Here is a 13,390-nt window from a genome sequence, read left to right on the forward strand (position 1 = left end):
ACTTTCTAGGCAATGTGAGTAAGATCTGAGCTGTTGGACCTTTGGGAAACAATCAATTATATGTGTACTGTAATTTTGTGGGGGGGGGGGGGGAAACAAAAAACGAATATTCGTTTTTACGAATATATAGCACTATATTCGAAATATTCGCGAAATCGCGAAGTTGCGATATTCGCGAAAAAAATTTGCTTTTCGAATATTCGCGCTCAACACTACCCAGCACCCAGGCAGAGGAGAGAGGTCCCGTAACAGAGAATCTGGCTTCATGTCAGCAGAGAATCAGTCTTCATATCATAGCAGAGAATCAGGCTTCACGTCACCCACCACTGTAAGAGTCAATTTTCATAAATTTAGGCCCAGAACCCAGGCAGAGGAGAAAGGTCCCGTAACAGACAATCTGGCTTCATGTCAGCAGAGAATCAGTCTTCATATCATAGCAGAGAATCAGGCTTCACGTCACCCACCACTGCAACAGTCAATTGTCATAAATTTAGGCCCAGCACCCAGGCAGAGGAGAGAGCTCCCGTAACAGAGGATCTGGCTTCATGTCAGCAGAGAATCAGTCTGCATGTCATAGCAGAGAATGAGGCTTCACGTCACCCACCACTGCAACAGTCCATTGGCATATATTTAGGCCTAGCACACAGGCAGAGCAGAGAGGTCCCGTAACAGACAATCTGGCTTCATGTCAGCAGAGAATCAGTCTGCATGTCATAGCAGAGAATGAGGCTTCACGTCACCCACCACTGCAACAGTCCATTGGCATATATTTAGGCCTAGCACACAGGCAGAGCAGAGAGGTCCCGTAACAGACAATCTGGCTTCATGTCAGCAGAGAATCAGTCTGCATGTCATAGCAGAGAATGAGGCTTCACGTCACCCACCACTGCAACAGTCCATTGGCATATATTTAGGCCTAGCACACAGGCAGAGCAGAGAGGTCCCGTAACAGACAATCTGGCTTCATGTCAGCAGAGAATCAGTCTGCATGTCATAGCAGAGAATGAGGCTTCACGTCACCCACCACTGCAACAGTCCATTGGCATATATTTAGGCCTAGCACACAGGCAGAGCAGAGAGGTCCCGTAACAGACAATCAGGTGATTTTCCTATTTCATGACGTAAAGTCATGATTTTATTAAAGACACGGAGGCGAGTATTGCTATTCTCCTTCTTTACTCTGACCAATAGCAGCAAAGAACAAATAAAAATATTGACACATGTCATCAGCCCCTCCCCATAGTCTCTCTATAACAGGCCACACCGCCTGCAAATCCTCCTCTTTCTTTGTAAAACCGAACAGTCCAACCGAACCGCCAACCAGGAACCGGAACAGCCTGGGAACAAAAGCGCCATCCATCCGGAAGCGAACAGGAACACCAGGAACAACCTTGAAGAAAAACCTCCTGAAGCTGTCCACGTCACATGACCGGCTGGAACCGAACTGCCGACCCTCCGAACCAGGACGTAGAACAAAGGACATCACGGAACTGACCGATCTCAACCTGAAAAAAGGCGAAAAACAGAACCATGATAGAAGCAAATTGGTGCACGGTAAGCACAAACAAATGGTTGCGACAAACCTACTCAGGAAAAAACTCAGAGTTATATCAATATGCAAATGACATACAAGCAAAATCATTCCAATATTAAACTCACATAGGGAGGGAAACGTAGGGTGGGCAATACTCGCCTCCGTGTCTTTAATAAAATCATGACTTTACGTCATGAAATAGGAAAATCACCTGATTTTATTACAAGACCCGGAGGCTCATATTGCGAGTTCAAAGTTAAGACAAATTCTCAATGATGGATGAGAAAACGTGAGGACCTGGACGGAAGTAAAATTCTCTGAATGTGGACACTCTGGACCAGTCTGCCAATTTCAAAATGTCCTCCAACCTGGCGCCAGACACCGCCAAAGAGGTAGCGGATGCCCCCCTAGCGGAATGTGCCGAAAAAATGGAAGTGTCCACGCCCGCCAATTCCATGACCCATTTCATCCACCTAGCCAGCGTGGGAGTGGTCACCGGGGCAAAAGGACGAATGGTAGAGAGGAAAAGATGAGGAAACTCACGTGAACGATGAAGGGAAGTGCGAGCTTCATACTCCTTGAGACATTCCACCGGACAGAGAGAAGGTGAGGCCGGGAAAGCCGGATAAGCGACTGAGCGTATGTGAGACTTGGTCCTCCTAGAGATGTCAAAGGAGACCCCCTCCGGAGTATACGAGCGGGCATCATAATCCAAAGCCCGGACGTCGGACACCCGCTTGCAGGAAATTAGACAGAAAAGAGTGACGAGCTTCGCCGACAGTTGCCTTAAGGACAGGTCTGAATTCTGAGGCCAAGAAGACAAAAAGGAAAGGACACAAGACACGTCCCAAGTAGCCGAAAATCTGGGTCTAGGAGGCCGGGACATCCGAGAGCCGCGCAATAGACGGCATACCAAAGGATGTTGGCCCGCAGGAGTACCATCAAACCCCTGGTGGGACGCCGAAATGGCCGACCTGAAAAGGCTGATCGTGCGATAGGCCTTGCCCTGGTCGAAAAGAGAAGACAGGAAGTGCAAGATCTCCGTCACAGGAGCCGAAACGGGATCCAAGTTCCTAGCCACGCACCAGCGATCCCAAGATCCCCAGGCAGATCTGTAAGATCTTCTGGTCCCTGGGGCCCAGGCGTTCTCCAAAAGGACTCTAGCTGTTCCCGAAACTCCCGGGACCTCCCAGGGTCCCCTGAAATTCGACACGCCAACAGGCGCAGAGACCCGTCCAGGAGAAGAGGATGCAGCTGGTGATTCGGACCTCGGAGGAGAGTCTGAGATGTCGGGAGCAGGTACGGGGTCTCTATCATCATCTCCAGAAGGTGAGGAAACCACGACTGGGAAGTCCAAAACGGGACCAGCAGAACCAGATCCGCTGAATGACGGCGCACTTGAATCAGGGTCCTGGGAATCAGTTGGAAGGGGGGAAATGCGTAGAGCAGACCCCGCGACCAATCCTGTAGGAACGCGTCCACAGCTTCGGCCTCTGGGTCCGGGCGCCAACTGTAGAAACGTGGCAGCTGCGCGTTCAAGCGGGAGGCGAACAGGTCGATACAGCAACGCCCCCAAAGAGACGTTAAGGACCGGAACACCGCCGGATCTAACTGCCAATCGCTGGAGTCGGAGAGATATCGAGAACTCCAATCTGCCCGAATGTTCTGGACGCCCGGAAGATATTCCGCCAAGACAATCAACTCCTTGTCCAGACAGTAGTCCCAGAAATCCTTCGCCAACCGAGATAGGATGGTGGAACGTGTACCGCCCATGCCATTGATGTAACGCACTGCCGACACGTTGTCCATGCGAAGTTGAATGCAGGCCTTGGCCGTGTCTCTCGTGAAACTCCTGATTGCGAACGAACCTGCCAACAGTTCCAGCGCATTGATATGGAATCCCGCTTCGTCCGCTGACCAGCCGCCACCGGTCGAGATCCCCTCGCAGTGAGCTCCCCAGCCCGACAGGCTGGCATCCGAATCCACCACGAAGTCCGGACGATGACCGAAAATGGCTTTGCCATTCCAAGCTTGTAAATTGTGGATCCACCAGGACAACTCCTGCTTGGTTTCCTCGTCCAGGGAAATCCAATCCGCATAGGAAGCTCCTTTCCGGAGGTGGGAAATCTTCAGACGCTGGAGGGCCCGGTAATGTAGTGGGGCTGGGAAGACCGCCTGGATAGACGACGCTAGAAGCCCTATGATCCTGGCCAGTTGACGCAACGGGATCTGGGAGGACGACTTGGCTCTGCACAATTCCTTCCGAATGGACCGAACCTTGGACGGTGGTAGGCTGAGAGTCCCTGCCGTGGAATCCACCAGAAACCCCAGGAACTCCATCTCGCGAGCAGGGATGAGACAGGACTTCTCCTGATTGAGAAGGAAACCCAGCTCCAACAGGAGATCCATAGTCCAGCGCAGATGAGTCAGCAACACCGCATGATCCTGTGCCATGATCAGGATGTCGTCCAAATAGACGATGAGGCGAACTCCCCGACTGCGCAGCCAGGCCATAGCAGGGCGCATCAGCTTGGTGAAGCACCACGGAGCTGAAGAAAGGCCGAAAGGGAGGCACGTAAATCGCCAAACCCTGTCCTTCCAAAGGAAACATAGAAGGTCCCTGGACGCGTCCTCGACAGGGACGGTAAGATAAGCGTCCTTCAGGTCCAACTTGACCATCCAATCGCCCACTTGAAGTAGGTCCCGAAGGAGATGGATGCCCTCCATCTTGAAATGGCGGTACCTGACGAACTCGTTGAGAGCGCGTAAATTGATGACGGGCCGTAACTGGCCCCCTTTCTTCGCCACCAAGAAAACGTTGCTGATTACCGCGCCAGCGGATGCCGGAGCCGGCTCTATGGCCCCCTTGCGGAAGAGATCTGATAGCTCTGAGTCCACAAGTATGCGGCTCTCTACCGACAGCACTGCCGGGTGTGGAGGTGGAATGGACAGATGAGAAGATGTCAGCTCTATGCGGAAACCCCTGACCGTGGAGAGAATCCATTGGTCCGAGGTGATGCGCGACCAAGCTCGAGAAAAGAGCCGGAGTCTGCCCCCTACACAAACAGTCAAAGAATTGAAATGAGGTATCGGTCTTACCGTAAGGTCGTCTGGAACCAGGGTTTCCTCTGTATCCTCTAGGCCTCCAGGATCCTCCCCGGGAGGGGAAAAAGGATGAGGACTCTCGCCTCTGCTCCTGGAACGCAGGTCTCTGGGAGAAGGAGCCTCTGCCCGTAGCACGGGACTGAAAGTGGGCACGGCCGGACAGACGGCTCCTGAAACTGCCGGCCCTGGTAGAGACCCTACCGTGAAACACCCGCTTCATAGAACTTTGGGCCTTATCGAGTGCTGTAAACGCACCGACGAACCGTCCTAAGTCTTTAATAAAGGACTCGCCAAACAGCAGGCCCTGAGCCTCCTTACCGGCTTCGGTAAGCGCCAAGTTGGAGAGTTTAGGCTCAACCTTGAAAAGTATGGCCTTGCGCCGTTCAATAGCCAGGGACGTGTTAACGTTTCCTGCTACGCAAATCGCGCGCTGCACCCACTCGCGCAGCTCTAGAGGGTCTACCAGCTTACCCTCGACCTTGGCAACCTCGGCCAAGTCGAAAATCTTTGCCAGTGGGCCAAAAATGTCCAGGAGCTTGTCCTGACACGCACGCAGGGCTGACTCCAGACCCTTTCTCGGATTCCACCCAGATTTGGCGAGGAATTGGGTCATTTTGGGGTCTACCACTGGAGTCTCGCAAACCCTGTTCGGGATTATGGGTCTGGGGCATTCTGCCCTAAGCTTGTTGCGCGCCTCTTTGGAGAGGGGGCAACGCACACGGGCCTCCAAATATTTGGAGACGTGCTCCAACGGCAACCACTCCGCAGACCGAGGGTGGTGTAGGGAATCCGGGTCAAAGAGCGGTTCCCCTGATGGGTCTGTCAAGGACACACCTGCTGCCGAAACCATGGAGCTACACCCTGGCAAGGGGTTATCTTCCATGACCCCTGATGGGTCCTCCTCTGCCTCCTCAAAGGCGTCATCTAAAGCCTCCTCCTCAGATCCGATCTCAGAATCGGTATCCATGTCCTGCAGTGCTCTAGCACTTTTCCAGTTGCGCGTGCGTTCTGCCCGACGCGTACGGGCTCTCTTGCGCGGACCAAGCGCGCCAACATTGGTGGAAACATCATCACCGTTATTCCGTTTTCTGGAGGCAGATGGCCCTGGCCCGGTGGGTGAGGACACCATGACGGGCTGCGGGGTTTGGGAGGTAGCGGGATGGGCAGTAAGGGCCTGGGCAATCGATTGGGAAATGACCGAAGTCATAGATCCCATGGCAGCAGCAATGGCGCTAGACAGTGACGCCTGCAAATCAAAAGCTCCATCACAAGGGGTCAAAACATGACCATCCTCCCCCGAAGGGGTTAATTCAACTGGAGGAACAGCCTCATCTGCAGGGCCCTGGCCGCTATGTGCAGTGTTAGGCATGTTTAATTTCCGACTATATATATAATCCTATAACTGCGAGCAGTGACGCCTGCTGATATAATATTAAAACCTACACAACTATGCTGGGGCTAGTGTACTGGTGAGGGGATTTGCCCCAGGCCAGTAGGAGGAAAAAACGCCGAGAACCTGTAAGGAAAAAAGCACCAGAGACCGACTGAGGCTGCCGGAGCTCCGATCTGCAAGTCACACTGCGGAAGCCGGAAGCGCCCGAGATCTCGCGAGATCTCGAGCGCTCCTGCAAGAATGAGAGGAAGCGGAAGCAAGCCGCTCTGAGGTGAGTAGCGCGGGAACGAGGCGCCGGAAAAGAAGGGGGGAGGGAAAGAAAACCTCACAGAGGCACAGGCGCAGCAGGGGACAGAAACGTCCCACAGGCAAAAGAGGGGAAGCGCCGAATTAACCCCCCAATGACCCCCACAGACGAGGGAGAGCAAAAACCTTCCCCAAAACGGGGTGACACAAAATATATATATATAAATCAAGAGCCCCCCCAAGGGGGAAGGGGGGGAACAGATAAGAACCAAAGATGAATAAAGAAAAAACAATATATATCCACACAAAGATATCTAATATGTGCAAAAAGACAGAGCACTAAAAATTTGAATACTTATCTCTGCGGTCAGCAGCAAAGAAAGAGGAGGATTTGCAGGCGGTGTGGCCTGTTATAGAGAGACTATGGGGAGGGGCTGATGACATGTGTCAATATTTTTATTTGTTCTTTGCTGCTATTGGTCAGAGTAAAGAAGGAGAATAGCAATATGAGCCTCCGGGTCTTGTAATAAAATCTGGCTTCATGACAGCAGAGAATTAGTCTGCATGTCATAGCAGAGAATGAGGCTTCACGTCAGCCACCACTGCAACAGTCCATTGGCATATATTTAGGCCCAGCACCCAGGCAGAGGAGAGAGGTCCCGTAACAGACAATCTGGCTTCATGTCAGCAGAGAATTAGTCTGCATGTCATAGCAGAGAATCAGGCTTCACGTCAGCCACCACTGCAACAGTCCATTGTCATAAATTTAGGCCCAGCACCCAGGCAGAGGAGAGAGGTCCCGTAACAGACAATCTGGCTTCATGTCAGCAGAGAATTAGTCTGCATGTCATAGCAGAGAATGAGGCTTCACGTCAGCCACCACTGCAACAGTCCATTGGCATATATTTAGGCCTAGCACACAGGCAGAGCAGAGAGGTCCCGTAACAGACAATCTGGCTTCATGACAGCAGAGAATCAGTCTGCATGTCATAGCAGAGAATCAGGCTTCACGTCAGCCACCACTGCAACAGTCCATTGTCATAAATTTAGGCCCAGAACCCAGGCAGAGGAGAAAGGTCCCGTAACAGACAATCTGGCTTCATGTCAGCAGAGAATCAGTCTTCATATCATAGCAGAGAATCAGGCTTCACGTCACCCACCACTGCAACAGTCAATTTTCATAAATTTAGGCCCAGAACCCAGGCAGAGGAGAAAGGTCCCGTAACAGACAATCTGGCTTCATGTCAGCAGAGAATCAGTCTTCATATCATAGCAGAGAATCAGGCTTCACGTCACCCACCACTGCAACAGTCAATTGTCATAAATTTAGGCCCAGCACCCAGGCAGAGGAGAGAGCTCCCGTAACAGAGGATCTGGCTTCATGTCAGCAGAGAATCAGTCTGCATGTCATAGCAGAGAATGAGGCTTCACGTCACCCACCACTGCAACAGTCCATTGGCATATATTTAGGCCTAGCACACAGGCAGAGGAGAGGTTCATTCAACTTTGGGTAGCCTCGCAATATAATGGTAAAATGAAAATAAAAATAGGATTGAATGAGGAAGTGCCCTGGAGTCCAATAATATATGGTTATGGGGAGGTAGTTAATGTCTAATCTGGACAAGGGACGGACAGGTCCTGTGGGATCCATGCCTGGTTCATTTTTATGAACGTCAGCTTGTCCACATTGGCTGTAGACAGGCGGCTGCGTTTGTCTGTAATGACGCCCCCTGCCGTGCTGAATACACGTTCAGACAAAACGCTGGCTGCCGGGCAGGCCAGCACCTCCAAGGCATAAAAGGCTAGCTCTGGCCACGTGGACAATTTAGAGACCCAGAAGTTGAATGGGGCCGAACCATCAGTCAGTACGTGGAGGGGTGTGCACACGTACTGTTCCACCATGTTAGTGAAATGTTGCCTCCTGCTAACACGTTGCGTATCAGGTGGTGGTGCAGTTAGCTGTGGCGTGTTGACAAAAGTTTTCCACATCTCTGCCATGCTAACCCTGCCCTCAGAGGAGCTGGCCGTGACACAGCTGCCTTGGCGACCTCTTGCTCCTCCTCTGCCTTGGCCTTGGGCTTCCACTTGTTCCCCTGTGACATTTGGGAATGCTCTCAGTAGCGTGTCTACCAACGTGCGCTTGTACTCGCGCATCTTCCTATCACGCTCCAGTGCAGGAAGTAAGGTGGGCACATTGTCTTTGTAGCGTGGATCCAGCAGGGTGGCAACCCAGTAGTCCGCACAGGTTAAAATGTGGGCAACTCTGCTGTCGTTGCGCAGGCACTGCAGCATGTAGTCGCTCATGTGTGCCAGGCTGCCCAGGGATAAGGACAAGCTGTCCTCTGTGGGAGGCGTATCGTCATCGTCCTGCCTTTCCCCCCAGCCACGCACCAGTGATGGACCCGAGCTGCGTTGGGTGCCACCCCGCTGTGACCATGCTTCATCCTCATCCTCCTCCACCTCCTCCTCATCCTCGTCCTCCTCGTCCTCCAGTAGTGGGCCCTGGCTGGCCACATTTGTACCTGGCCTCTGCTGTTGCCAAAAACCTCCCTCTGAGTCACTTCGAAGAGACTGGCCTGAAAGTGCTAAAAATGACCCCTCTTCCTCCTCCTCCTCCTCCTCCTCCTGGGCCACCTCCTCTTCCATCATCGCCCTAAGTGTTTTCTCAAGGAGACATAGAAGTGGTATTGTAACGCTGATAACGGTGTCATCGCCACTGGCCATGTTGGTGGAGTACTCGAAACAGCGCAACAGGGCACACAGGTCTCGCATGGAGGCCCAGTCATTGGTGGTGAAGTGGTGCTGTTCTGTAGTGCGACTGACCCGTGCGTGCTGCAGCTGAAACTCCACTATGGCCTGCTGCTGCTCGCACAGTCTGTCCAGCATGTGCAAGGTGGAGTTCCACCTGGTGGGCACGTCGCATATGAGGCGGTGAGCGGGAAGGCCGAAGTTACGCTGTAGCGCAGACAGGCGAGCAGCAGCAGGATGTGAACGCCGGAAGCGCGAACAGACGGCCCGCACTTTATGCAGCAGCTCTGACATGTCGGGGTAGTTGTGAATGAACTTCTGCACCACCAAATTCAGCACATGCGCCAAGCAAGGGATGTGCGTCAAATTGGCTAGTCCCAGAGCTGCAACGAGATTTCGCCCATTATCACACACCACCAGGCCGGGCTTGAGGCTCACCGGCAGCAACCACTCGTCGGTCTGTTGTTCTATACCCCGCCACAACTCCTGTGCGGTGTGGGGCCTGTCCCCCAAACATATGAGTTTCAGAATGGCCTGCTGACGTTTACCCCGGGCTGTGCTGAAGTTGGTGGTGAAGGTGTGTGGCTGACTGGATGAGCAGGTGGAAGAAGAGGAGGAGGAAGCCGAGAAGGAGGAGGTGGCAACAGGAGGCAAAGAATGTTGCCCTGCGATCCTTGGCGGCGGAAGGACGTGCGCCAAACAGCTCTCCGCCTGGGGCCCAGCTGCCACTACATTTACCCAGTGTGCAGTTAGGGAGATATAGCGTCCCTGGCCGTGCTTACTGGTCCACGTATCTGTGGTTAGGTGGACCTTGCTACAGATGGCGTTGCGCAGTGCACACTTGATTTTATGGGATACTTGGTTGTGCAGGGAAGGCACGGCTCTCTTGGAGAAGTAGTGCCGGCTGGGAACAACATACTGTGGGACAGCAAGCGACATGAGCTGTTTGAAGCTGTCTGTGTCCACCAGCCTAAATGACAGCATTTCATAGGCCAGTAGTTTAGAAATGCTGGCATTCAGGGCCAGGGATCGAGGGTGGCTAGGTGGGAATTTACGCTTTCTATCAAATGTTTGTGAGATGGAGAGCTGAACGCTGGCGTGTGACATGGTTGAGACGCTTGGTGACGGAGGTGGTGGTGGTGGTGGTGTTGGTGGTACATCCCCTGTTTGCTGGGCGGCAGGTGCCAACGTTCCTCCAGAGGCGGAGGAAGAGGCCGAGGCGGCAGCAGCAGAATAGGCCGAGGCGGCAGCAGCAGAAGAGGTAGCAGGGGGAGCCTGAGTGACTTCCTTGGTTTTAAGGTGTTTACTCCACTGCAGTTCATGCTTTGCATGCAGGTGCCTGGTCATGCAGGTTGTGCTCAGGTTCAGAACGTTAATGCCTCGCTTCAGGCTCTGATGGCACAGCGTGCAAACCACTCGGGTCTTGTCGTCAGCACATTGTTTGAAGAAGTGCCATGCCAGGGAACTCCTTGAAGCTGCCTTTGGGGTGCTCGGTCCCAGATGGCGGCGGTCAGTAGCAGGCGGAGTCTCTTGGCGGCGGGTGTTCTGCTTTTGCCCACTGCTCCCTCTTTTGCTACGCTGTTGGCTCGGTCTCACCACTGCCTCTTCCTCCGAACTGTGAAAGTCAGTGGCACGACCTTCATTCCATGTGGGGTCTAGGACCTCATCGTCCCCTGCATCGTCTTCCACCCAGTCTTGATCCCTGACCTCCTGTTCAGTCTGCACACTGCAGAAAGACGCAGCAGTTGGCACCTGTGTTTCGTCATCATCAGAGACATGCTGAGGTGGTATTCCCATGTCCTCATCATCAGGAAACATAAGTGGTTGTGCGTCAGTGCATTCTATGTCTTTCACCGCTGGGGAAGGGCTAGGTGGATGCCCTTGGGAAACCCTGCCAGCGGAGTCTTCAAACAGCATAAGAGACTGCTGCATAACTTGAGGCTGAGACAGTTTCCCTGGTATGCATGGGGGTGATGTGACAGACTGATGGGGTTGGTTTTCAGGCGCCATCTGTGCGCTTTCTGCAGAAGACTGGGTGGGAGATAATGTGAACGTGCTGGATCCACTGTCGGCCACCCAATTGACTAATGCCTGTACCTGCTCAGGCCTTACCATCCTTAGAACGGCATTGGGCCCCACCATATATCGCTGTAAATTCTGGCGGCTACTGGGACCTGAGGTAGTTGGTACACTAGGACGTGTGGATGTGGCAGAACGGCCACGTCCTCTCCCAGCACCAGAGGGTCCACTAACACCACCACGACCATGTCCACGTCCGCGTCCCTTACTAGATGTTTTTCTCATTGTTATGGTTCACCACAACAACAAATATATTATTTGGCCCAATGTATTGTATTCAAATTCAGCGGGATATAAATTTGAGGCCTAGTATTTAGGCGCTGGGTGACCGGTATGGATTTAGTGACAGAATTAGACTTGGAAATGCACAGAAGCGTGTGTGTGTGAAGTTATTCTGAATGACCCAATGTGCACCTTGAATATTATATACCCTTTTAGGGATAGATTTCAAATAGCTCTGATATAGCAGAAACCACTAAATTATGAAATTGCTAAATTGGGAATTGTACTTCAACCCAGAACAAAAAATGTGCTTTGACGGACACTAAATATCTTGCCCAGCAACAACAGTACAGCGGTGGGTAACGAGAGATTTAGAGGGAATTAAATTTGAGGCCTAGTATTTAGGCGCTGGGTCACCGGTATGGATTTAGTGACAGAATTAGACTTGGAAATACACAGTAGCGGGTGTGTGTGAAGTTATTCTGAATGACCCTATGTGCACCTTCAATATTATATACCCTTTTAGGGATAGATTTCAAATAGCTCTGATATAGCAGAAACCACTAAATTATGAAATTGCTAAATTGGGAATTGTACTTCAACCCAGAACAAAAAATGTGCTTTGACGGACACTAAATATCTTGCCCAGCAACAACAGTACAGCGGTGGGTAACGAGAGATTTAGAGGGAATTAAATTTGAGGCCTAGTATTTAGGCGCTGGGTCACCGGTATGGATTTAGTGACAGAATTAGACTTGGAAATACACAGTAGCGGGTGTGTGTGAAGTTACTCTGAATGACCCTATGTGCACCTTCAATATTATATACCCTTTTTGGGATAGATTTCAAAGAGCTCTGATATAGCAGGAACCACTAAATTATGAAATTGCTAAATTGGGAATTGTATTTCAACCCAGAACAAGAAATGTGCTTGAACGGACACTAAATAACTCGCCCAGCTACAGCACTAGGGACAGATTTAGCTGGATATAAATTTGAGGCCTAGTATTTAGGCGCTGGGTGACAGGTATGGGTTTAGTGACAGAATTAGACTTGGAAATACACAGTAGCGGGTGTGTGTGAAGTTATTCTGAATGACCCTATGTGCACCTTCAATATTATATACCCTTTTAGGGATAGATTTCAAATAGCTCTGATATAGCAGAAACCACTAAATTATGAAATTGCTAAATTGGGAATTGTACTTCAACCCAGAACAAAAAATGTGCTTTGACGGACACTAAATATCTTGCCCAGCAACAACAGTACAGCGGTGGGTAACGAGAGATTTAGAGGGAATTAAATTTGAGGCCTAGTATTTAGGCGCTGGGTCACCGGTATGGATTTAGTGACAGAATTAGACTTGGAAATACACAGTAGCGGGTGTGTGTGAAGTTATTCTGAATGACCCTATGTGCACCTTCAATATTATATACCCTTTTTGGGATAGATTTCAAATAGCTCTGATATAGCAGGAACCACTAAATTATGAAATTGCTAAATTGGGAATTGTACTTCAACCCAGAACAAAAAATGTGCTTTGACGGGCACTAAATAACTTTCCCAGCTACAACAGGACAACGGTAACGAGAGATTTAGAGGGATTTAAATTTGAGGCCTAGTATTTAGGCGCTGGGTGACAGGTATGGGTTTAGTGACAGAATTAGACTTGGAAATACACAGTAGCGGGTGTGTGTGAAGTTATTCTGAATGACCCTATGTGCACCTTCAATATTATATACCCTTTTTGGGATAGATTTCAAATAGCTCTGATATAGCAGAAACCACTAAATTATGAAATTGCTAAATTGGGAATTGTACTTCAACCCAGAACAAAAAATGTGCTTTGACGGACACTAAATATCTTGCCCAGCAACAACAGTACAGCGGTGGGTAACGAGAGATTTAGAGGGAATTAAATTTGAGGCCTAGTATTTAGGCGCTGGGTCACCGGTATGGATTTAGTGACAGAATTAGACTTGGAAATACACAGTAGCGGGTGTGTGTGAAGTTACTCTGAATGACCCTATGTGCACCTTCAATATTATATACCCTTTTTGGGA

General features: G+C 51.0%; 1 protein-coding gene across 1 annotated transcript; it reads right to left on the reverse strand.

The window, feature by feature from the left end:
- Nucleotides 1-1,173: 1,173 nt before the first annotated feature.
- Nucleotides 1,174-6,639, reverse strand: LOC122926894. The gene is made up of 2 exons (XM_044278413.1): nt 4,634-6,639; nt 1,174-1,505 (listed from the first exon to the last, which is right to left on the reverse strand). Exons 1-2 carry the CDS (start codon nt 6,006-6,008, stop codon nt 1,501-1,503), a joined length of 1,380 nt encoding a protein of 459 aa, XP_044134348.1. The 5' UTR covers nt 6,009-6,639; the 3' UTR covers nt 1,174-1,500.
- Nucleotides 6,640-13,390: the final 6,751 nt, after the last annotated feature.

The sequence above is a fragment of the Bufo gargarizans genome, chromosome 2 (genome assembly GCF_014858855.1).
Source record: "Bufo gargarizans isolate SCDJY-AF-19 chromosome 2, ASM1485885v1, whole genome shotgun sequence".
Lineage (NCBI taxonomy): Eukaryota > Metazoa > Chordata > Amphibia > Anura > Bufonidae > Bufo > Bufo gargarizans.